The sequence below is a fragment of the Pongo pygmaeus genome, chromosome 18 (genome assembly GCF_028885625.2).
Source record: "Pongo pygmaeus isolate AG05252 chromosome 18, NHGRI_mPonPyg2-v2.0_pri, whole genome shotgun sequence".
In the NCBI taxonomy this organism is placed as follows: domain Eukaryota; kingdom Metazoa; phylum Chordata; class Mammalia; order Primates; family Hominidae; genus Pongo; species Pongo pygmaeus.
The window spans coordinates 2,814,995-2,841,296 of NC_072391.2; the positions used below are offsets into that span (position 1 = coordinate 2,814,995).

Here is a 26,302-nt window from a genome sequence, read left to right on the forward strand (position 1 = left end):
AAGTCAACTAGGGCACAGACACTCAATGAAATATTATACAGCCCTTAAAAATAGATATAAAGTCTATGAAAACATGGTTACAAAATTAAAGCAAGTGGTGTATCTGGGTTAAGGGGATGTTGAAATTTTCTGTACTCTTCCAGCAACTTTTCTATAAGCTTGAAATTAGATCTAATTGAAAAGTGAAATATATACAGATACTAACATTGCAACAGTGTTACAGGCATGGCTACAGAAGAGACTAACAAGAAAACCACAACATGAAACCATGGTCATTAAAGTATGGGGATTATGGATTTTTCTTTTATGACAACTTTTTTGTTGGAGGCGGGGAAACAAAGTCTTGCTCTGTTGCCCAGGCTGGAGTGCAGTGGCGCCATCGATCATAGTTCAATACAGCCTCGAACTTCTGGGCTCAAGCAATCTGGTCTCAGCTTCCCAATGTGCTGGGATTACAAGTTTGAGCCATCGAGCCCAGCTATGACACAAATCCAAGCTAAACATAACGTGAAGCCTAAGGTTCCCAGCTCTGCAGAAGGTGGGCTGCGGCCCTGAGGGTGGAGAAACGTTCTCATGTGTCCGAGAGGCTGGCTGAGCAGCCGGAGCAAGCACCAGGCTTTGGCTTCCCTGAAGCACGGAACCCTCTAGACTCGCAGGCTCACAAAGAACAAAGTAAACTCTTGAATCAAGACTCAGTGGGAAAAAGGTCATAATCACCAGGCTCGGGGCCAGCAAGAACCGTAATGGGCCTGGGATGTCCTCGCAAGGCTGGCTAGCCATGGGCATACCTGGACACAACACAGGGGCTCCAAGGCTGCCCTGGACTGTGGAACAGCAGGACTGCACTGATCTGTAGGGATCCGCACAAGGGAAGGGAGGCAGGAGGAGCCGGCACTTCACACTGCACCGTCCCAGGCACCACAGCGTGGCTGCAAATTAAGCCGGCCGCTCCCATAAGCGGCCATCAGTGTCACACAGGTCGGGGAGGGGAGGGCACCACCTGTCTCTGCCAGGCCATCCCCCCGACACCTGTCCCACCACCATGTGCATCAGATCAACGTGGGCGTAAGTTCATCTGTGTGCCCAGCCCCCAAGCACAGCTCAAGGACACAGCAAGAGGGGAGTACAGGACAGTGGCAAACTCTGGCCTCCGGCAAGGTGGCCTCCAGCTGCGTCTCCACCAGAGGCAGGCGACGGCCCAGACCTGGTTTTCCAGCCCAGATGCAGAGCAGCACCTGTGGGGGTGCACAGCTAGAGGCCAGCCAGGGGACAGCATGCATGACACGCTTCCATTTCAGCAGAGATTCAAGGGAACACATTGCTTTATTAAAAACTGACAAGTGAGCCACTGAGTAAAATCTCATACGTGAACAAATTTTATGTTTTTAGTTTTATTCATTTATTTATGAATGAATGACCGAATAAAAGTCTCGCTCTGTTGCCCAGGCTGACTGCAGTGGTGCAATCACAGCTCACTGTGGCCTCGACCTCCCAGGCTCACATGATCCTCCTATCTCAGCCTCCCAAGTAGCTGGGATTACAGGTACACACCACCATACCAAGCTACTTTTTTTTTTTTTTTTTTTTTTTTTGAGACTGAGTCTCGCTCTGTCGCCTAGGCTGGAGTGCAGAGGCACGACCTCGGTTCACTGCAAGCTCTGTCTCCTGGGTTCACGCCATTCTCCTGCCTCAGCCTCCCGAGTAGCGAGGACTACAGGCGCCCGCCACCACACCCGGCTAATTTTTTGTATTTTTAGTAGAGATGGGGTTTCATCGTGTTAGCCAGGATGGTCTCGATCTCCTGACCTTGTGATCCGCCCGCCTCGGCCTCCCAAAGTGCTGGGGTTCCCAGCTACTTTTTAAATATTTTGTAGAGATGGGGTCTCACTACATTGCGTAGGCTGATCTCAAAGTCCTAGGCTGAAGTGATCCTCCCGCCTCAGCCTCCTGAGTTGCTAAGACTACAGGTGTGAGCCACCATGCCTGGCCCATGAATGATTTTTTAAATGACAAAATGTGAGAGGCTAATTCATGGGCCTGGAAAAACATAATTGTACACCGACTTTCCTCCAGACCCAACAACAAGTCCGGCAAAGGTGCCGACACAGCTGTCACACAGAAGCTCCTGGCCAGGCGGTGGGGCAGCACTGTTTCTCCACGGTGAACAGGACCTCACCTGAGAGGCGCTGTTAAGCCACACTCAAGAACAGCTCGGTTTCCCATTAGTCAGCACAATGGCTGAGGAGGGCCACGGAGGTACCAGGAGTCCACAACCACAGAACACAAGGGAAGCTGACACCCCCATCTAATGGGCTGCTCTAGGGAAAGGGGACCTTGATATCAAGCACTCTCTGAGGGACATAAAACTGCAAAGCATGCTGCCAGGGCCATCAGGAATACTTTCCAAGAAAAGCTACCTTCAGCTCAAACCTCCCAACCATTAACTGGAGAAGAGTTTCAGCCCCTGAAGAGCTGACCCCCAAACAACAGACGACTGAGGTCAAGTCTGACGACACTCATTCAAACGTGTTCTGGAGACCTTTCTTTTTCATCGAAGCAGTCTCCGTGGTTACTAAACGGTCTCCAAGCAGATGCTCAAAGGGGAGCACTGCCCCTTGGAAGTTCGAGTTTGCTCTTGACCCAGCCCCTGGTCCAGACACTAGCCAGGCAGTATGACCTGCGGCTCCTGGGCACCATGGCGGTTGCCAGGCAGACCACGAGGCACACTGGAAGCCAACAGGCTATCACGACAAGACTCGACCTGACCACCGGACCCTGTGACACTGAGCCACCCTACCCCAGCTCAGAGGGACGTGGAGCATCATGTGGACAAGTCTCTTCGCTCCCTCAACACCGTCCACACACAGGGACCGCAAGGGCCACGCAGGCTGCCCAGGCCATCTAAGCAGGTGTGCGAGGAGACAGGAGGCGTCCTGAGGACTGAGTTTTGAAGGACACGAAGTGTGTGCTTTGCTAGTACTAGTGTTGTCGGCTATGGAGTGTCAGAGGAAGACATAAATGAATCAGAAGATCCGCTGCAGATGTGCATTTGAGCATCCCTTGTGGCACTAGAGGACTCCCAGCCCAGTCCCCAAAACACCTGGTCAGCTCACATGTGGTATCAAAGCTCCTCACCTGATGTGTCGCGTCCACAACAGTATGAGAACAGACCGCTGGCTGGGCCAGTCACAGGCACCGTCGTGTGGCTGCCTCTACGTGGGCTCCTTCTGGGAGCTGCTGGCCATGAGGCTGTGCTAACACCCGGCCCACAGTGTGGGTGCCCAGTCTTAGGAATGCAGGGCCCTGGCACACAGTCTATCCAGGTGGCTCTCACCAGGGCGACTGACCTGAGGGAGACTTAGCAATGTCTAAGTTTTGGTTGTTGTTGGTCGTCATAACCGGGGCAGGAGAGAAAGTTTACTGGCACCTGCTGAATAGAGGCGGGGGTGCTGCTCAACATGCTACCAGGAACAGGTCTCCACAATAGAGGGACCCAGGCCACAGGGCAACCACTCCCAGCTGAGAAACCCTGCTCTGTCTTCATAGACTCTACCCCCACATCAGAAAGAAACCCACCAAGTCTTAGTGGCCTCCCTCCAAGCGCTCAGCACAGAGTGGGCCACGTGTGCAATGTGGCCCCGCAGCCTCACCTGGGACGGGGGAAGACAGAAACACAGGCACGGGCACAGGGAGCCTGGGAGAGAGCGGGGAGGGCCCAGGCTGAAGAAGCGTAGTTTAAAATCCTCATGCTATGTTTGGGCAACAGGAAGAACCTTATTTCCACAATATACACAGTGTGAAACGGCAGTGAGATTCCCCACAAGGGGACGTGACTTTAAATGGAGAAAACTGTACTGGAGCGGGACCAAGAGCCTCATGGAACAGTGAGTCCACGACAGACAGGAGCTAAGGGGCCGAGGGGAACGGAGGGCGTCTGGGGAGGAAAGTAGCGCAGACTGGCCAGTGCATGGAAAATGAGAGAAGCAGGGGACACACCCCTACGGGGTGACAGTGCCACTTCCTCAGCAGCAGACGGTGAGACCCCTACTGTGGGACGATGCCACTAATCCCGACATCTGGGCAGAAACCCATCTTCCTGGTCAGAGGTGCCCGTGATCCATCCTCCTCGCAGACAGCAGAGGACACTCCGGCAGCAAGTGCCGCCTCCCTCTGGTAGTTTCTTTTGGACTCTGGGCTCAGCTGTCACAGCACAAGTTTTGGCTGAAACTGTGCTTGACAATGCTGTTTCCAAATGTCAGCCTTTGACATTTCACTTGCTGTGGGATTATACCCAATTTCTCTGATTTTTTGTTGTTGTTGTTGAGACGGAGTTTTGCTCGTCACCCAGGCTGGAGTACAGTGGCGTAATTTCGGCTCACTGCAACCTCCGCCTCCCAGGTTCAAGCGATTATCCCGCTTCAGCCTTCCAAACAGCTGGGATTACAGGCATGAACTACCACGCTTGGCTAATTTTTTGTATTTAGTAGAGAGAGGGTTTCACCATGTTGGCCAGGCTGGTCTCGAACTCCTGACCTCAGGTCATCCACCTGCTTCAGCCTCCCAAAGTGCTGGGATCACAAGTGTGAGTCACAGTACCCAGCCATTTCTCTAAGAATTTTTTTTGGTTGGGCACGGTGGCTCACACCTGTAATCCCAGTACTTTGGGAGGCTAATGCAGGCGGATCACCTGAGGTCAGGAGTTCAAGACCAGCCTGGCCAACACGGCGAAACCCCATCTCTACTAAAAATACAAAAATTAGCCAGGCATGGTGACATGTGTCTGTAATCCCAGCTACTAAGGAGGCTGAGGCAGGAGAATCTCTTGAACCAGGGAGTCGGAGGTTACAGTGAGCCAAGATATCATGCCACTGCACTCCGGCCTGGCAACACAGCAAAACTCCGTCTCAAAAAAAAAAAAAAAAAGCCTGGCAACGTCACCCAGGCCAAAAGACTCAAAGGTGTGAATAAGCTTCTCCCCGCAGGAGTACCCGCCACCTGTCACATCAACATGAACACTTGCTTGTCTTACTTTGCTGTGCACACCTGTCTGAAACCATAAGCATGCAGTGGGCAGGTGCACAATGACCTGGAGCCTGAGATGAGCCCTGGCCTGCTTTTGATTTGGTGGACATGAGGTAGAAGGCTCACCCAGAGTCAGAGGACAGAGGGTGTGTACTCATGAGATGCAGGGATGGGGGAGATGCGGGGGACCGGGCCAAGCTGAAGGGGCAGGGAGAAGATGACAAGTTTATAACCACCAGATGGGCAGCGCCTCCAGCACAGACTCCACAGCCCTCCACCTGAATTCCCAGGGCCCCACTGCCTTCACTTCGGGACCCTCTCCAGCCCCTGCATCCGCCCCCACCAGGCAGGCACATCTGTGTTGTTTGCACAGCTCACAGCCTATCTGGCAACCCCAAGTCCACAGTCCTGGAGGCACTATGGGGAGACGTGAGGCTCTATCCTGCTCAGTTGCACACAGCGCAGGACGTGGAGTGACATCTGCAGCACACCACTCTCTCCAAAGCCATAAGAACATACTCAGTCTAGCCAGGCGCAATACATCACACCTATAATTCCAGCACTTTGGGAGGCCAACGCGGGGGGATCACTTGAGCCCAGGAGTTCAAGACCATCCTGGGCAACACAGTAAGACGCATCTCTACAAAAAAAAAACCAAAAAACAAAATTTAGCCAAGCGTGGATGATGTGTGTGCCTGTAGTCCCAGCTACCTGGGAGGCTGAGGGAGGGGTACTACTTGAGTCAAGGAGGTCAAGGTTGCAGTGAGCTGAGATTGTACCACTGCACCCCAGCCTGGGCAACAGAGTGAGACACTATCCCAAAAAAAAATTTGGCTGGGCGCGGCGGCTCACGCCTGTGATCCCAGCACTTCTGGGAGGCTGAGGTGGGCGGATCACGACGTCAGGAGATCGAGACCATCCTGGCTAACACGGTGAAACCCCGTCTCTACTAAAAATACAAAAAATTAGCCGGGCGTGGTGGCAGGCGCCTGTAGTCCCAGCTACTTGGGAGGTTGATGCAGGAGAATGGCGTGAACACGGGAAGCGGAACTTGCAGTGAGCCAAGATGGCACCACTGCACTCCAGACTGGGCGACAGAGCAAGACTCTGTCTCCAAAAAAAAAATTTAAAAACAGGCTCAGCATGGTGGCTCACACCTGTAATCCCAGCACTTTGGGAGGCCAAGGTGGGTGGATCACCTTAGGTCAGGAGTTTGAAACCAGCCTGGCCAACATACTGAAACCCCGTCTCTACAAAAAAAACCCCCGTCTCTAAAAAAAACCCCGTCTCTTAAAAAAAAAAAAAATTTAGCCAGGAGTGGTGGCACATGCCTGTAGTCCCAGCTACTGGGGAGTCTGAGGCAGGAGAATCGCATGAATCTGGGAGATGGACGTTGCACTGAGCCAAGATCGTGCCCCTGCACTCCAGCCTGGGCTTCAGAGAGAAACTCTGTCTTTAAAAAAAAAAAAAAAAGCCAGGCACAGAAGCCAGGGTGAGTGGATGGGTGGATTACTTAAGCCCACGAGATCAAGACCAGGGTGGGCAACATAGCAAAACCCCGTCACTACTAAAAATACAAAATTAGTAGGGCACGATGGCATGTGCCTGTGGTCCCAGCTAATTGGGAAGCTGAGGTGGGAGCATTACCTGAGCCTGGGGAGGTTGAGGCTGCAGTGAGCCGAGATCACATCACTGCACTCCAGCCTGGGCAAAAGAGCGAGACTCAGTCTCAAAAAATAAAAAAAATTGGCTCAGCACAGTGGCTCATGCCTGTAATCCCAGCATTTTGGGAAGCCAAGGCAGGCGGATCATGAGGTCAGGAGATCAAGACCATCCTGCCTAACACAGTGAAACCCCATCTCTACCAAAAATACAAAAAATTAGCTGGGTGTGGTGGCGGGTGCCTGTAGTCCCAGCTACTTGGGAGGCTGAGGCAGGAGAATGGAGTGAACCCGGGAGGCGGAGCTTGCAGTGAGCCGAGGTCACACCACTGCACTCCAGCCTAGGTGATACAGCAAGACACTGTCTCAAAAGAAAGAAATAAGTAAAAATAAAAAAAATAATATAGATAGGGTTTTGCTATTTTGTCCCGGCTGGTTTCAAACTCCTGAGCTCAACTGATCTGCCTGCCTCAGCCTCCCAACGTGATGCAATTACAGGCATGAGCCACCATGCCTGGCCACTTTTTTCTGTTTTGAGACAGGGTCTCACTGTCTCCCAGGCTGGAGTTCAGTGCACAATCATAGCTCACTGCAGTCTCGACCTCCTAAGCTCAAGTGATCCTCCCACCTCAGCCTCCTGAGTAGTGGGACCACAGGTGTGCACCACCGTGTCCAGCTAATTTTTGTATTTTTGTAGAGGTGGGGTCTTATCATGTTGCCCAGGCTGGTCTCAAACTCCAGGGCTCAAGTGATCCGCCCTCCTTGGCCTCCCAAAGTGCTGGATTACAGACCTGAGCCACCACACCAGGCTGCCCCACACATTGTAAAGTTTCGCTTCCCCCTAATGTCAGATTCCAAAGACAGCAGCCTCCATGAGTCAGAAAGAAACATCAGTCATTTTGAAATCAACATCCAAGTGAACTGTAGAAAGGCCTCTGGATTTTTGAAACGGCAATAACAGATGACGTAATACAGACAAAGACGCCCCCACCCCACTGCTTTCCCACTGCATGCTTTACATGACACGGCACAGCTTCCACGCCAGCAGCTTCAATCATGTAAGGCGAATGCAGTCCCATCAAGACCATAGCATTGGCTGAGCAGCTACTCCATGCTGGGCACTGTCCTGGGCACTGGAAGTACAGCAAAGAACGAAACCAAGACCATGCCCTCCAGAAGCCTGCATTCCAGCAGGACAGACGGACTTCAAAACACAGAGCAGGAAAATGCACAGCGTGTCAGATGGTGATGATTACTATGAGAAAAATAAAGCAGGCAAAGAGAACAGGACTATTTGGATGAGGGTGGTGCAAATTCAAATAATCAGACAGCCTTTGCTGGGAAGGTGATATCCGAGCAAAGATTCGAGAAGGTGGGGAGAGCCCCAGAACCTTCCCGGCAGAGCAGAGGCGGCCCGGGAAGCTCTGGACTCACAGCTGTTCAGCAGGGCCACCACACGGCCACTTCCAGACAGAGCCCCTGGCTGCTGGGTAGGGACCCCAGCACCTCAGAGTACCCTTTCTGGGGTCACTTCTGGCACCCTCTGCAAACCTCAAGGGGGAAGTGTGAGGCCTGGGGCTGTCCATCAGGGTCCAGGCACCTCCTGAAGGAGCCTCTCAAAGCCATCCAATCACCAGCTCCAGACCCACGCTGTCAGACATCTCTGTGGCCACCAGACCACTGCCACTCTCACGGGTGTGACGACATGGGATCTGTCTACTGGTAGTCTTCTGCCTTCATGGAATTCTGCAACTTCCTTCCTGCCTCGGCCACAGCATGTCAGCCAAGCACCTGTCAGGGTCCCTGGCTCATGGGACCCATCACTGTGTTTAGAAGCTCAACACAGTGCTCCTGCCTCCTCTTCAGACCCATCAGAACTTGCTACCATGGGTGTGTTTTAATAAATAACTTTATTTCTGCAGCCAAAAAAAAAAAAAAAGATAGTTGCAATATTACCTTTAAAAGCACTTTTAAGCATCAATTGTGAAATAAAAAGCCCGAGCAAAAGCCCTCTTTGAGTGTGAAGTGTCTAAATGTTTATTTGTACTACTATTGTTGTAAAGGGCAGATTTTGTAGCATTTTTAGGTGGTGATTAAACTGCAGAAACAGCATCCCGAGACCGCCTGCCACGATCTGGAGGAAACGCACTGCCAGGGCCCACGTGCACGGTAGGGTCCTGCCAGGCTCCCAAAATGCCCCGTCCCAGCACTCAGTCCCATGGAGGCAGCACAGCCTCAGGGAGGCCAGCGACTCTGGGCCTGGGGGTGAGTCCTTCAGCCCCTGCACAGCCCAATCAATCTGCCACCCACTTGGTGACCCCAAATTGTAGTAAGTAAACACTTCCGGTTACTCAATAGCTTCTGAAATTTAAATCTCTGGAACAATTTACAGCAATAAGACCCTAGGTGCACCTGTCTACTATCCTTGTCCTCCCTAATAAAATGGGCTAGGCGTGGTGGCTCATGCCTGTAATCCCCCATTTTGGGAGGCCAAGGCAGGAGAACTGCTTGAGCCCAGGTGTTGGCAGACCAGCCTGAGTAACATGGCGAGACCCCACCCCTCTAATAAAAAAAATCTGCTGGCTGTGGTGGCACACACCTGTAATCCCAGCTCAAGTGGGAGAATTGAGCCCAGGAGGCTGAGGCTGCAGTGAGCCGTGGTCATACCACTGCACTCCAGCAAAGGTGACAGAACAAAACTTTGTCTCTTTTTAAAAAAGAAATTAAAATTAAAAAAAAAAAAAAAAAAAGAGCCAGTCATGGTGGTGTGCAGCTGTGGCCCCACTTACAGCTGAGATGGAAGGATCACTTGGGCCGGGAGTTAAAGGTTGTGGTGAGCTATCATCGAGACCCTGTACTCCAGTCTGGGCAACAGAGCAAGGCTCTCTCTCTCTCTTTTTTTTTTTTTTTTTTTTTAAAGGAGCTCCTCACAAGAGAAGTCCACCAAACAACCAGTGCCCACCTCACAGGTGTGGGGTCACCATGCAACCCCCCCACTCCCTGGTTATGATCTGATCACCGGATTTTCCTACACACACACAGGTGCACGCACCACACCCAAGGGAAGGTGGGGAGCTGTGGCCTGCCTCGCCAGCAGCCTCACACACTGGCTCCCTGAGGCTCCTCATGGCCAAGGCCTGCCCAGCTCAGTGCGGCTTCTTTCCCACCAGGAGCCTCCTGCCAACCATGTCTTTCCACACCCCCTTCTCAGTCCTGGCAATCAATCGATCTCCCCATTCAGGACAGGACCCCCTCTGTCCTCTTCTACCTTCTACTCCACTGTCGAGACAAGCTTCTGTGACTTCATCAGTGCTGAGAAATGTGAAAGACGTGCCAAGGCACACAGGTCTACGGAGAACAGGGAAAGGCCAATGTTCTAAATGCAATGTGGCTGGGAGAATAAGCACCATCAACAGGTTAGGTCCTTAAAGCTACCAGGTGCCATCCCCCAAGTCTCTGGAAGAAGGGCTCTCACATCCCCCCACGCCACTCAATGACGAGTCACTGCCCCCTACTTATTCCCACAGGCAGATGGGATCACCAGGTGCTGGTCCTGTTGCTATTTTCCAGAGCACGCACTCAGGTTTCAGCCAGCCCGGGCCCCCAACCACACCTCTGATAGGAAAACAAACCCTGAGTTTTAAACAAATTGAAACTTGTAAAAATGTAGCCCATGGGTAAACTGGGCATTTTCTGAGGATTCTGTCTCATAAAATATGTATATAAGAACTCAGAGTTTCAATTTCTTTAACTTGTCTGGGTATGAAGTTCAGCAGTCTCCATGTCTTAGAAGTAGAAACCAGGCAGGGCGCAGTGGCTCATGCCTGTAATCCCAGCACTTCCAGAGGCTGAAGTGGGAGGATGGCTTGAGTCCAGAAGTTCAAGACCAGTCTGTGCAATATAGTGAAACCCCATCTCTACAAAAAAAAAAATTTTTAAAGTAGCCAGCCGTAATGGAGTGTGCCTATAGTCCTAGCTACCAGTGAGGCTGAGGCAGGAGAATCACTTGAGGCCAGGAGTTCAAGACCAGCCTGTGCAATATAGTGAGAACCCCCACCCCCATCTCGTTTAAAGAAAAAAAAAAAAAAAAAAAGTAGAAACTCTCTTTGCCGGGCACAGCGGCTCATGCCTGTAATCCCAGCACTTTGGGAGGCTGAGGCGGGCAGATCACCTGAGGTGAGGAGTTCAAGACCAGCCTCGCCAACATAGTGAAACCCCATCTCTACTAAAAATACACCACATTAGCTGGGTGTAGCGGCGCCACAATCCCAGCTACTAGGGAGGCTGCGGTAGGAGAATCACTTGAACCCAAGAGGCAGAGGTTGCAGTGAGCAGAGATCACGCCACTGCACTCCAGCCTGGGAGACAGAGCAAGACTCCATCTCGGGGAAAAAAAAAAAAAAAAAAAGTAGAAACTCTCAAGGGAAAATTAATTTGAGATCTAATTACATTTTCATATCCACCAAAAACAAATCCAGGCTCAACTGAAGTATGCAGCACATTGTTCAGTCACTAACAAGTGTTTAGAAAAATGTCAACATCAAAATATCCAGCATCCCACACTCAAAACTGCTAAATGTAGCAATCATTTAATTAGCAAATAGATTAAAATGCAAATGAATCTGGTAGCAAAGGAAAACAGATGGCCTGTGGGTTTCTCCTCCCATCAAGTCTCTCATCAAGAGTCACCTCGAGTCTTCCAGAGCAGCACACAACAGCTTAACCCGCGAGACTAACTGCCAGGAAGACAAAAACTGATTTTTTAAAATGCAGAGCCACATTTTTTTTTTTTTTTTTGAGACAGATTCTCACTCTGTCCCCCAGGCTGGAGTGCAGTGGCGTGACCTCGGCTCACTGCAAGCTCTGCCTCCCGGGTTCACGCCATTATCCTGCGCCTCAGCCTCCGGAGTAGCTGGGACTACAGGCGCCCGCCGCCACGCCCGGCTAATTTTTTGTATTTTTAGTAGAGACAGGGTTTCGCTGTGTTAGCCAGGATGGTCTCGATCTCCTGACCTCATGATCAGCCCACCTCAGCCTCCCAAAGTGCTAGAATTACAGGCGTGAGCCACCACACCTGGCCAAGCAAGGATTTTATAGAAGAAATGAGCTTGGGAAGCTGGTGGCTTCTAAAGACTCAGGGTTAGTGCAACGAGAAACAGTCTTTCAGCCTCAGGGGGAGGCCGCTGTTCTCTACACATCCGATATTTGAGCAATTGCAACTAGCTTACTTAAACATGTCTTGACTCCTAAGAAGTTTCCTTTTTCCCCCTACAAACCTGCTGCAGAAGAATAAAATCCAAAATATCACCTGAGTAAATAGATCTAAAAGAATAGTCATTAGCTACTAACCTGTCTCTAAGCCTTTTGCACTTGAACTAGTCCTGGGCCTCAAATAGACATAGCTGTTGCAAGTGCAACGTCAGAACACCCGCTCTGCCACTTGCTTGCAGTCAATCCCTGGGCGCATTACCTCAGCTTTCTGTGGCTCAGATTCCTCATCTGAAAGTCAGGGAGCCAGAGGGCCGACCTCCCAGACTTGCTATGAGGATTTATTGAGTTCACCTACAAGATTCACCTGAGCAGGCCTTGAAGCCGGCTGGAAGCACTTTCACAACGAAGTAACACAGAAGACACAAAGTTTTCTCAACCAACGGTCACTGGATCATAAAATAATCCTTTCAAAGCTAAATGAAGTGTGTCCCCTTTTCCAAATGCCTTAAATATTTACTGTATTAGAAGGCCCAACTCTAACTTTGAGGACAAAACTATATAGAAAGGCTGAGCTCCCTCACACACGGGAGATAAATCAAGACAGAAATCAGGCCGGGCACAATGGCTAACACCTGTAATCCCAGCACTTTAGCAGGACAAGGTGGGAGGATCGCTTGAGGCCAGCCTGGCCAACATGGTGAAACCTCATCTCTAATAAAAATACAAAAAAATTAGCTGAGTGTGGCGGCGGCCACTTGTAATCTCAGCTACTCGGGAGGCTGAGGCAGGAGAATCGCTTGAACTCAGGCGGCGGGGGTTGCAGTGGGCAGAGATTGCGCCACTGCACTCCAGCCTGGGCAACAAAAGTGAAACTCCGTCTCAAAAAAAAAAAAGGCCGGGCGCGGTGGCTCACGCTTGAAATCCCAGCACTTTGGGAGGCTGAGGCGGGTGGATCACAAGGTCAGGAGATCGAGACCATCCTGGCTAACACGGTGAAACCCCCGTCTCTACTAAAAATACAAAAAATTAGCCGGGTGTGGTGGCGGGCGCCTGTAGTCCCAGCTACTCGGGAGGCTGAGGCAGGAGAATGGCGTGAAACTGAGAGGCGGAGCTTGCAGTGAGTCGAGATAGCACCACCGCACTCCAGCCTTGGCAACAGAGCAAGACTCCGTCCCAAAAAAAAAAAAAAAAGATGGAAATCAGGGCGCCTCCTATGGTCAAGATGCTGTCACGCAGATGAACACTTCAGCCAGCAAGAGAAAGGATCCCGAGCAGAAAGCTAAGCTACCTTTAAATGGCAGTGTGTGCTCTGGAGCCTGGGAATGCAGTGCGACAGGTACAGCCAGCGCCCACACACTCTCACACGCCGCAAGCAGGAACTGCTCTCTCCAGGCCCCCGGACCAAAGTTGTGGGAGACTGCCACAATCCACCCAGCTCATCTCCAAAGGGATACTGCCCTCAGGTCAGCTGTGCTCACTGGCAAAGAACATTCTGGTAAAAACCTCCTCTCACCCCAGAAAACTCCACAAAGCTAGGCCCAGCACAGAAAACCAGGTGGAGGAAGGGGGTGTTCGGGAGGGACAGCCGCCACCTTCCCCTGCCCCTCAGGCTGCCACCATCAAGGACAACTGTGGTGGACTAGCAAAACCAAAGCCCCAGTCAAGTTCCAGGCTTACAGCTTACCTGTGGGTAAGCCACCGTTCTCCGACCCATCAAGACTCTTCTATAAAATGAGGCTAATGACATGGGCCCACCTGCAAGGGCTGCGGGCCCCACACCAGACAGGAGTGTGAAGCACTCTGTGGAGTCCGGCGGGCAGCTCACAGGGCAGGGGATTCTTGGTGTGTTCGTACCAGCAACCCGTGCCCAAAGGCTCTGCCCACGCTGGTCCTTGGCCACGGGGAGCTGGCCCACAGCAGGCAAGTGGTCACCAACGCTCTCCCGCAGTGCAAGTCAGCAAAACGCAGCTCGCCCCCACCAGCGTGGAGCCCCGGCAACAGGCGAGGGCCGGAGGAAAGCTGTTTCTATTTCTCCACGAAGGGAGGGAGGAGCAGCTCCAAGGACAGCTACTCAATCTGTCCTCCCACAGCCATCTCCACTGGCCTCCCAAGGAGCCTCTCACTTACCCAGGGCAGACAGAGGGCAACGAGGCGGGGACTGCCAACTGCCTCAAGTCTGGTCCTCAGGCTCAACCGGGCTGCCAGCCTCAGGAAGCGCCAGGTCTCAATTTCACTAACCCACATCTTCAACATTAACTTTGTATACTTGTCACACAAACATATGATGAAACACCAAAGTACAAGATTTCTCTGCAAGGAGGCTTTGTTCACTTCCTGCACTTTGGAACTTCCTACAGGTGTACTTTAAACACCACTGACCAACATGAAAACCAGGATGCCAGTTACCTCTGAACGGGAGGGGCCAGAAACCACAATCTGGAGGGCCACTCGAGCCTTCTGGTAAAATCCTGTTTTTCAAGTAGGGTGGCGGGCATGTGTGTTTATTTTCATTCTTTAAACTCTCCATGTATCTTCTGTGTGCCCCTTATAGGTATAACTTTAATTGCTGTTGTTTAAAATAAATAAAATGCCATTTTTCTCTACTAAAAAAACACTTATTAAGTGCTTGCTGTTTGCCACACATTCTTCTGAGCATTTTACATGTATTATCGTGGTTGGTCCTCAAAACAGCTCTGGGGGTAGGTACCATCAGCATCCTTTCTACAGATGGGGACACTGAGCATACAGCAGGCTTTTGTCCAGTCAAACACTCCACAGTGAGGTCACACGCAATTCTGAAACAGAATCCAACTACAGAGCCCACACTCCCAGCCCTGCCATGAGTAGGGGGTCACCCATCTGAGGCTGATGTGTGTTTACCAGGAGGGGTCGGAGGAAAACTGCAGCACCTAATCCTCAGTGCCTCACCACACCGCAGGCCACACTCTCTGACCTGCCCATTCCCCTACATGGCATCTAGGCAACACAGTCAGAAATTCAGACTAAGATTTATATTACTAAAATATTCACTGAGAACTTACTTCTGGCTGGGTGCGGTGGCTCACGCCTGTAAGCCCAGCACTTTGGGAGGCCGAGACGGGCGGATCACGAGGTCAGGAGATCAAGACTATGCTGGCTAACACTGTGAAACCCCGTCTCTACTAAAAATACAAAAAAAATTAGCCAGGTGTGGTGGCGGGCCGCCTGTAGTCCCAGCTACTCGGGAAGCTGAGGCAGGGGAATTGCGTGAAGCCAGGAGCGGAGCTTGCAGTGAGCCAAGATCAAGCCACTGCACTCCAGCCTGGCCGACAGAGCGAGACTCCGTCTCAAAAAAAAAAAAAAAGAAGAAGAAGAAGAAGTTGTTACTCCTAGGTCGGGCGTAGTGGCTCATGCCTGTAATCTCAGCACTTTGGGAGGCTGAGGCGGGTGGATCACCTGAGGTCGGGAGTTGGAGACCAGCCTGACCAATATGGAGAAACCCTGTCTCTACTAAAAATACAAAATTAGCCAGGTGTGGTGGCACATGCCTGTAATCCCAGCTACTTGGAAGGCTGAGGCAGGAGAACCGCTTGAACCCAGGAGGCAGAGGTTGCAGTGAGCCGAGATCGTGCCACTGCACTCCAGCCTGGGCAACAGAGCGAGACTCCGTCTCATAAAAAAAAAAAAGAAAAAGAAAAAACAGAAAGAGGCAGCAGGCAGAAGGGGAGCAGACTCATCTCAAACCTGCCTCACATCCCCTGGAGGGATGCAGCCCCACCCGACTGGAAACCAGCCCTGTCAGTCTGCCTTGCTGGGGACGGCTCTGTCCCTGCAGAGTGTCCCAGGAGCATCCATGCCTGCAGAAAGCAGGTGCCCGGACTCCATGCCAGCTCTGACCCAAAAGTCAGAAGGCCTCCAGGTCCCAAGTGTCTTCATCTGGAAACTGGAAGGATCCAACTGGGTGAGCAAGAAGGTCCCTTCCGAAATTAAATTACCACGAGTGTCCTACAATCTATGACACAAAACCCGCAAGTAGCAGAGAGCAGAGCAGGCCTACGTGCTTCCTTTTAGTAAAGTAAAACTAAGTTTGCCAGACACAGTGGCGTGTACCTGTAGTCTCAGCTACTCAGGAGGCTGAGGTGGGAGGGTCGCTTGAGCCCAGGAGTTGGAGACTGCAGTGAGCTATGATCCCACCACTGCACTCCAGCCTGGATGACAGAGCGAGACCTCATCTCTAAAGCAAACAATAATAATTTTTTAAAAGTTTTATAAGTAATTTTGTTTAACGTCACCAGTGATGAGTCACGTGGATGTCATGTACCCCAATATGACACACTAAGGGCACCTCATCTCTGTGGGATTCTTCCTAACCCCACAACCTGTCCAACCACAAGACATCAAACAAATCCAAATGAAGGCACATTCTGCAAAATACCTGACCAGGACTCCTCAAAAGTACCAAGGTGATGACAAACAAGGAAGGACGGCAGCTACCCTACACCAGAGGGGGCGAACAAGACAGGACAACGTGATGCGATGTGGCACTGGGGGCGGGGTCCTGGGACAGCAAGGACATCAGGGGGAAAACTGATAAAATCCAAAACGGGCCTGTCGCTCGGTGAGTAGTGTGGTGCCAGCGTGAACACCTCAGTTTTGACAGAGGTATCACGGTCATGGGATAGCATTAGGGGAAGCTGGCTGGGGGCAATTATGGAAATTCTGTGTTGTCTGCAATTTTTCTACATACCTAAAAGTATTCCAAAATAGTTTATGTTTTCAATAATTTTGTTAGGAGGCTATTTTGAGAGCTTCAGGTAAACTCACAGGATCTGAAAACATCCTGTGTCATTCAAAACCTGACTGACTCAATGCTCAACATTAACTTGAAAAATGTAGGGCTACTGAAGGGAAATAATATACTTGAAAGGAAAAAAGCCCTAACAGAACAAGTTTAGTATGAATTTCTTATTACCACCAACTTCTTTGGCATGTTTTGTCCAAAGGTCTCAGAGTTTGGATGCAAACCCAGCCTCCCAGCAGAAGCCAGCTGTATCAGGCGAGTGCAGGCCGCCTAGAGGTCCTCCAGGCCCACATGAAGAGTGCCTCCCACTCAGAACCTCCTCCACAGGAGGCCGATTCCCTGCTCAGGCAACCCAGACCTCCCCGAGTGGCCACCCCAGCCAGGAGAGCTCCTCCCCTGCTAGTCCACGTTGGGGCCGACTCTGCCCAGCTCTCTGAAGCAGCCCCACAAAGGCCGGCCACCCTCTCCTGCTCAGACACTAACTAACTACCCTCCCTCTTTGGGCACCATCTGCAATGGCCGTGCTGTTGACTGTTTCCCTTCTGCCCCTGGGGCTCAGAGAGGGACAGGAGCATCAGGTGGACCGTCCCCCTTCAAGCTGTAGAAGCAATCTTTTTCACACAAGAATTTCCTCAGGCCAGGAGCATGGGGCCCGTTCTGTTCATAACCACTTCTCCTAAACCAACCGGGGCCCGTCCTCACCCTTTCTGCCCCAGACACAAAGCTCAGCGCCAGGAGCATCTGCACAGGAGAGCTTGCTAAGATTTTTTTTTTAAGCATCATTTTGAGCTTGAGACTTTTTACGGAATGAGAACGCAATGCATTCACCAATAAAATCTATATTTAGATGCACATTTTTAAACTATATATCTGATAATAACCAGGTACGTACATACAATCAAAAGACTATAAGTCTGACCAATGAAAAAAACCCATGAAAGAAAAATGCCAACCTGCAGGAAGAACATGTGAGTTACCAATGGAAAAGCAGCCGGAAGCGCTCCGAGCATCTGAGCGTCTGAGCCCGTGCTCTGAAGGAGCTGTGTACTCCCTCAGCCCCGCGTCCAGAGTCAGGCCCAATTGGGAGAGAAACACAGATGAACCTAGCGCTCACCCTCAGGAATGACCCCCAGTGATATCCACATGGGGGGAAATGAGCAGCCGTCAGGCTTCCTAGCTCGTAAGTTGGGAGCTTGCTCACTAACCTGCCTCCCCAGGGTCTGGCTGCTGCGGCTCTCCAGATCAAACCTTCCCAAGAACAGGGCTGAGCAAAGCCAGCACTCCATTCTTCCAAAGACTGATCTGTCCCCATCCTTTCCCACAGGGAAGGTCCAAGCAGTGCTGTGTGCCAGCCAGCATTGGCACACGGTGGGTCTGAAGGTCAATTAGCCCTGTCCCCACCGAGGTCGGAGGGCTCTCACTCACTGAGCCCTGGGCCTGGGTACACAGGCGGGAACTCCGAGACAGGTGGGCTGCTCAGATCCTCACTGCTGGGCTCCCCTAGGACCACCAGCCGCACAACCATCCTGAGGATGTAGCTGCAGCTGTACAGGTGGCTGCACCTACCCACAGAGCACCTTAGAAACTAGAGCAAAGTTAAGGCCTTGAAAAAGCCTCATGGCACCTTGCTCAAGCAGGAAACAGACCAGGAGAGCAGGGTCTCGCTGTCAGGAGGGAAAAGCAGTGTAAAGTCAGAAAGGCCACTAACGGAGACTGGGCATGGTGGTTCATGTCTCTAATCCCAGCAATTTGGGAGGCCAAGTTGGGTGGATCATGTGAGGTTAGGAGTTCAACACCAGCCTGACCAAATTAGTGAAACCCTGCCTCTACTAAAAATACAAAAATTAGGCCGAGTGCAGTGGCTCACACCTGTAATCCCAGCACTTTAGGAGGCCAAGGAGGCTGGATCACGAGGTCAGGAGTTCAAGACCAGCCTGGCCAATATGGTGGAAACCCATCTCTACTAAAAATACAAAATTAGCCAGGCATGGTGGCGCATGCCTGTCATCTCAGCTACTCAGGAGGCTGAGGCAGGAGAATGGCATGAAACTGGGAGGGAGATGTTACAGTGAGCCAAGATCGTGCCACTGCACTCCAGCCTGGGTGACAAGTTTGAAACTCTATCTCAAAAAGAAAAAAAAAAAGATTAGCTAGGTGTGGTGGCACAGGCCTGTAGTTCCAGCGACTCAGGAGGCTAAGGGTGGGGGACGGCTTGAGTCCAGGGGAGTTCAAGGCTGCAGTGAGCTATGATCACGCCACTGCATTCCAGTTTGGGCAACAGAGTAAAACTCTGTCTCTATAAAGGACTTTGAGGAGGACTGGGGACCACTGAGGAAGGCTGCATGTCACCTTTGCATTAAAAAATGCCATGTTATGATAAAACTCCATCTCTACTAAAAATACAAAAATTATCCAGGCACGGTGGTCCTGTAGTCCCAGCTACTTGGGAGGCTGAGGCAGGTAAATCACTTGAACCCAGGAGGCGGAGGTTTCAACGAGCCAAAATTGAACTACTGCACTCCAGCCTGGGCAACAGCACAAGATTCCATCTCAAAGAAAAAAAAAAAGAAAATGCAATGTTAATGCTATCTCGGATGTCATAATGATGAAGTTGTAGAGGAGACAGCTTTTGAGCTCAGAAGGCACCTGGAGAAGGATTCTGGGGTGAAAGGCTATCATGTGTGTGACTTACTTTCAAATAATAAAAATAATAGAAAAAAATTTTGGGAGGTGATGGGGTAACATATACAAGCAAATATGGAAAAAGTTAACAACTGGTAGAATCCAGATGAAAGGGCTAGGGATATTCATTGTACTATGCGTTCAGCTCTTCTTTAGTTTTGAAATTTTTCAGATAAAAATTAGTGGAGAAAGGTTCATCTTCAGTCCAGTAAGCTCCAGGAGACACAGCCAGGCCTACCTTACTCACCACTGTTTCCCCACTGCTAGCTCAATGCCTGGTCCTTATCCCACTAGCCCAGGGAACCATTGCTAATGTTTCTGCGGGAACCTCCCTCCAGGCTTTTCCCTGGGCCTGAGGAAAGTTACACTGGGCATGCTGCTCTGCAACCAGCTCTTTTCAGATAGAAACACTTTGTAACCACCTGTCAGCAGAGTACAGTCTGCCATCCCCATCCATAGGTTGACTCCACATGCATGGATTCAACCAACAGCGGATAGAAAATATTAGGAAAACAAGAAATTGCATCTGTACTGAACATGCACAGACTTTTTTTCTTGTCATTATTCCCTAAAGAATATAGTAAAGCAACTATTTACATAGTATTTACATTCTATTAGGCATTATATGTAATCTGGTGATGACAGAGTACACAGGAGGGTGTGCACAGGTTATATGCAAAAAGTGTACCACTTCAGAGCAAGAGCTTCAGTACCCTCTGACTCTGGTATCTGAGAGAGGTCCTGGGACAAATTTCCCACAGATCCTGAGGGACGACACAGACTCACCACAATGTTTCAACCTATCTCTGCCTGAGGGAAATTCAAGAGATTTACAATTCTCCCCTATTTCAAAGCTGTGACAAATATTCTAGTAGCAAAATCTTTGCATACATCTTAATTATTTTCCAATCTTAAATTCCCAGAAGCTGAACTGTTGAATCAGCCTGTGTTTGAACACACGCTGGCAACTGACCGCTGCCCCACCTCAGCAACAACAGGCGCTTACGTTCCCACCTGTACTGAGTTCCAGCTTCCGTCTACAAATGCCAGATACTGCCATTTTCACGGCAACGCACTCCAGCCTGCGCGACAGAGCAAGACTCTGTCTCAAAAAAAAAAAAAAAAAAAAAAAAAACACGCCAGCAGATTGGTCAGAAAAGACTGTACAGCCACAGGGGTTTCCATGTAGGTAAATTTCTCCAGGCAAGGAGGAAAAGCCTGAAGAAGACAAGAGCTGCTGAGAACAGGGCAGCAGGGAACATCCTGGACCCACCTGGGCCGCACAGGCTGGAAAGAGAGGCCGTGGCCGGGCATCCGAGCCTGGGCCCCTCACAGAGGAGGAACAAAGCGACAGGCCAGGAGAGGAGGGGGAGATGCAGGAGTGCTGGCACCTGGGGACCAGCCAGCAAGTCCTTGGAGCCCTCCCTCAACAGAAAAGGGGAAGCAGGAAGGACAGCGGCAATGGCCAGAGTGAGGAGAATGCAGCATCCTGCAGCTCCATGGAGTGAGCGCCTCCTTCACGGAGCAGCCCTGGCCGCCCTGCAACTGAGGCCGCAGCATCGAGGGTCCCACCAATGCAGCAAGGGGCGAGAGACACCACACCTAAGACTCAGGAGCAAGGTCCTGTCCCCGCTCCCAACCCCGGGGCTCCTGGAATCACCGGGGCGGAACTGAAAAGTGAGCGCAGGCTCCTTTCCCACATGTTCCACTGCAAAGGTCAATGCACACCAGGCGCATTTCAGTGAGGCTTCGAGTCTTCCTGCAAATCTCATCAGCCTTTTCTGACGGCATTCAATGCACAGCGGTCACTTTCAGCTACAACCCCTTCCTACTGCAGTCAAATTCATTCCAAAAGGGAAAAAACAGGTTAAAGAATGGGACTTTAACGATGAATTTATTGTAAAAAATAAGCCCGTACACAGAAGAATCCTGACTGGCATCCTGCTGAGACGCACAGCCTCTCCTCAGCCCTCTCCAGCACGGGGAGGGGGCACCGTCATCAGCTCCGCAAACACGCAGGAGATGGGGACCTCCAGAACTAACGTCCTTGGTCTCCAGACGTACCTTCAAACCTCAGCTTTAAATATTTCGAATCCCTGCGTGCTACAAGCTGATTTGAAACACAGATTGGGCCGGTCCCCAGCACGGTGGCTGGTAGAGAGGGCATCTGATCTTGTCTGTGGAATGACGGAAGTCACTGGACTGTCCAGGAACTACATGCCCACCTTCATCAGATGGAAACCACACACTTGTTTATTCTGCAGGGGGCCGTGTGCTCAACAGTGAGCTGCTAATGTCAGGCTTGTCCATCTTCTTCATACACAGGCTCTACAGTACTGTCAGTTCTCAATTCTGTGGGCCCCTGTATAATCCAACTCTTTAAACAGAAACCAGGCTGGGTGCGGTGGCTCATGCCTGTAATCCCAGCACTTTGGGAGGCGAAGGCGGGAGGATCCCTTGAGCCCAGAAGTTTGAGTAGCCTGGGCAACACAGCGAGACCTCATCTCAATAAATAAATTGAATAAATAAATAATGTAGGTGGTACGCGCCTGTAATCCCAGCTACTTGGGAGCCTGAGGCACGAGAATCACTTGAACCTACGAGGCGGAGGTTGCAGTGAGCCAAAATCATGCCACTGTACTCCAACCTGCGTGACAGAACGAGACTGTCTCGGAAAAATAAGTAAATAAACAAACAGAAACCAGAATCGGGTGCTCTTATAAGGGATGTGTAGCCCAGAAACTCAATCTTAACACATTCTAAATGACCTGGAATTTCTTGGAGCAAAAACTCAAGTTTAAATAACAGGAAAATTGTCTAGACTAAGAGAATGGAAACGGACTTTGTGCAACCAACATCAGGTAGACAAAAGAGACCCCAGCAATCATCATGAACCCAAACAGGCCTTTCTCCCTGCTAAGAGAAGACAACACACACAACCCATGCCTCATTACTCTTTGAGAAAATGTGCCCTGCCTGTGATCTAACAGCTAGAGACGGAACATACAACCTGTTCTTAATATTCAAATAATTTTTTAAAGGGCATGGTATCACACTGAGCAAGTGAATAATGCAATTCTGTTATAGAAGAATGCACGGCTGAAAAGACGTGAGCAATACGTGTCCAAAACTTGCAGTTTCCACACCAGCACTTCCTCCCAGCACACTGCCCTTTGAACCTGCTTTCTAAACAACTGTGCTGGGCAGCCCCGTGGCCACATGTCATCGCACGGCAGGTGTGGAGCAGCACACAGCACCCTGGCCCTCGCACCTGCTCGGGGGACCGTTTCTGCACCCAGTGCTTCTCTACAGCCACAACCTGCCCCACACAGAACTGCAGCACCACGTGGCATCCTGTCCAAGTCCATTTCCACAGAAGGTGCCTCTTCAAAAGGGGAAAGTGCCACGCTGGTGCCCACTCTCTTCCAAACACATCCTCTCAGAAGGGACTGGCCACGCTCGCCCTCTCATTTCTGCAGCGCTTCCCAGTTCATCACCTGCTTGCCAGACTCCATCTCCCACCGGTGTCAATCAGCTGCCCTGGAGCATCTAAACCCTGGGTCAGGTGGCTCAGGGGATGAGCGCATAGATTGAAAAAGGAACACTCCCTGTTTCTCCCCAAAACTGTGCTGAAGGCAGTCTAGAGGGCCAAGACCTGTCGAGAAGAGCTGCCCAAGGCCTCTTTTCAGGCCCCACATCTCTGCAGGCTGCTGCTGGATCCTTCTCATAAGAACACATCTCAGAAGAGCAGAACAAACCACTTCCCTCTTACTACTGGGACCTCACCTTGCCAGCTCTAGACTCAGCTTGGACTGGCTGTCGGGGCATCGCTGGGGACAGGAATACATCACACTATGCACCAGACCAGCCACATAAGGAGGCTTTCTCTCTCCAAAAGGAGGGAGAAAATCGAAAGCCACTTCCCTCCATGCTCCCCTGCTTCTCCCCTCACCTTCCCCTAAGGATGCAGCCACCTTTTCAAAAGACAGAACCACTCTAGGGAGGGCAGGAGGCCACTCTGTCTAGTCCCCCAATTCTACCTTCAGCAAAATCATTACATGTTTCTTTGTTCCAAAGGAAGGATGCCAAGCCTCACCCATTCAGAGTATCGGCCCTCAAACAAGGCCGAATCACAGCCTCTTTCCAAACAGCTGCTTTCTGACAGCAGGAGGCTGAAACAGGCCCTGGGGTCACAGAGTTCAGCCATCTGCCAAAAAAATATGTACAGTTCTTCCATATGAAGACACCCCTCCTACCTCCAGCACAGCACGGTCAAGACATTCAGGCCCAATCCCCGGGAAGACATCCTGGGCAGTGGCACTGAAGATTTCCTTACAGAGTGCTGGGCTGAGCTGCCCGGCAGACCCTCCCTCGGGGGCTCCGAACTTGAAGGGCAGGGTGACACTGGAGTCTCTACCACTTATGAGGCAGGTACTTAACGCCTCTGCAGCTCAGCTTCTGCACCTGTAAAATGGGAACAACACCTACCTCGCAATGAGGTGTGAAAGTACCTAGGGAAGCACCTGTCTTGAGCAGTCAGATCAAGAAATGGTACTCACTGCCTCTGGCCCACTTAGCATCAGACTGGGCCAGGCCACTGTCTGCCTTCACGCTCGCACTGCTCCCCCTGTTGGCTGTCCACGCGTACACACACGGGAGAGTTCACTGGGAAGGGGGCTTCTCACACGGGGCCTACAGGGCCACCCTGAAGTCCAGATGCAAACCCACGTGAACCCTGAAGGTCTATCCATCCTCAGGTGAAAATCCAGTATCAGGGCTGCCTCTACCATTATGGACAGGAAACACGGCATGTTCTCACATACGTACACATGGGGGAATCCAGCTGACAGAGATGCAAAAGCCTCGTTCGTGACACATCCTCATGTGGAAATCTATCTTGTATTCTATCTTTCTTGCTCACTGGATTCCAGTGTTTTTGTGCAAAAAAGCCGTCTTATGCGAAGAAAACTGCAGATATTAAATGTTCATCATGTGGAACTGCCAAGGCCATGAGAAAATTTGCTCTTTCTTCTTCCCGTAGATGACACCAAATACACACCTTGCATTACAACAGCGTTACTGGGTGCGAGTTAACCTCACAAACTTCGCCATGACTGTCACTGGGTGCAGATTAACCTCACAAACTTCGCCATGACTCTCAGCCCCAGCCTCCACTGAGCCTGGCCAAGCCTGGCCAATAAAAACAATTCATATTTTTATGTTACCCGGGCTACTCTGGGGTACAGCCACACATGTCGAAATAGCGAAAGGCATCCCTTTCAACCCTCCAACATTTTTCCCAACCTTCCTCCTTAACACTTTGGATTATCACGCATCTCTACAAACTCCATGAGTGAGCTGCAGAAGGTTCAAGAGCCTCCTGATGTAGTTACAAAATTCAGTGTCACTCTGCATTTTTCTCAGAAGAGAGCCCATACCTTCCCTGGTCTCTACTAAAAATACAAAAATTAGCCGCGCATGGTGGCACACGCCTGTAATCCCAGCTACTTGGGTGGCTGAGGAAGGAGAATCGCTTGAACCCGGGAGGTGGAGGTTCCCGGGTCGAGATCGCGTCACTGCACTCCAGCCTGCGCGACGGCAGCGAGACTCCATCAAAATAAATAAATAAAAGTCGCATCCTGGAAGATAAGGAATCAAGTAAACTTCTTGGGTTTTCCTTCATTTAAAATATTTGCCTTTTAAATCAAATTTTGCAAGCTATGTAGACGTTCTTCCATCACCCATTGCACATCGCATACAACGCATAAATTCTTAAACCATCGTCCCCAGACCGTAAATCTTAGCATACAGAAAACATAAAAACACGACGGATACTTTCAGCGACAGAGAGAAAATAAACACCAGCGATACATTTAGCAAAACATTTCACCCAACAAGCGGTTTGTTTTGGTCCTTCCCCTAAAATCCCTCCTACCTGTCAAGCTCACTTTCCCCTCGGTGATCCTGCACATTCGGCCTCCCAGGGGCTTCCCACAACGCTGAGCACAGCCACGGGCAGGAAAAGCACCCAAATGCCCCTTGGCCGGGCCGTGAAAGGCGAGTTTTCCCGACCACTGTCATCAAGAATCTGGAAACGGGGACCCAGGAGCACCAGGTGCTTTGAGCAAGAACTTGCACTTTCTGCTTCTCTCGCAGGCGGAGGCGCCAAGGACCCCGTTCCAGGTGGAAGCCCTGGGCGGTTCCTCTACAGACAGAACCGAAAGGTAACCCTGGAGGCTCGGCTCCAGGCTGCGCCGAGCCGAAAACAAACTTTCCAGGCACTTCTACCCCGCCGGGCCGGGTGACACCTCCCGGCCTCCCCCGCCCTCCGCGCGTCTGTCAGCGCCCCCGGCCAGGCCGGCACCAGCCGCAACCCAGGCCCGGGTTCCCCGCCGCAGCCAAGCAGCTCCCTCGGCCGGCGCCCGCCGTCCCCGCCGCCCGGCCGCAGGTAAGCCGGCACCCGGCCCTGGGGACCCTGGGCCGCCCCGCCTCGCCGGCGGGCGGCCGCCGGACCCGGCGGGGTAACAAGCTGGCGCGCCCAGTCCGCCGCCGCGCGCTCACCAGCTAGGTGGTGGCCCTGGCCGTGGGCCTCGCGTCTGCGCGGGCGCCTCCCCGGCAGCGCTGCGCGGCTCGGCGCCTCCTCAGCGTCCTCCTCCCCGAAGCTGAACTCCAGCAACGGCCGCCCTCACCCTATGCCCGCCCCGCTGCCTGCCGCCCGCCGCCCCCCCCGCCCCTCCCGCCAGGCAGGACTTCCGTCGCACCGCCGCCGCCGCCCGCGCCCATTGGCGTACCCGTCGTCCCTCCGTCGCGGTCTGAGTGGGCCCTGCGTCCGCCCCACGTGCATTTCCGGGTTGGGGCCTGGCGGGCGGGAGAGGCCCGGCCCCGCCTGGGCAGAGGGACCTCGCGCGAACCAATCCCAGGACCCCGGGGGCGGGGCTGGGCGGGG

At 51.6% G+C, this 26,302-nt stretch overlaps 1 protein-coding gene across 1 annotated transcript in view; it reads right to left on the reverse strand.

Annotated features, from left to right (window-relative positions):
- The window catches only part of LOC129015998 (putative 3-phosphoinositide-dependent protein kinase 2), a 54,055-nt gene extending 28,395 nt beyond the window's left edge, over positions 1 to 25,660 (reverse strand). Inside the window, 1 exon segment of the mRNA XM_054454857.2 lies at positions 25,292 to 25,660. Within this exon segment, the coding sequence (XP_054310832.2) occupies positions 25,292 to 25,328 (37 nt within the window). The 5' untranslated portion in view covers positions 25,329 to 25,660.
- Between the last annotated feature and the right edge of the window lie 642 nt (positions 25,661 to 26,302).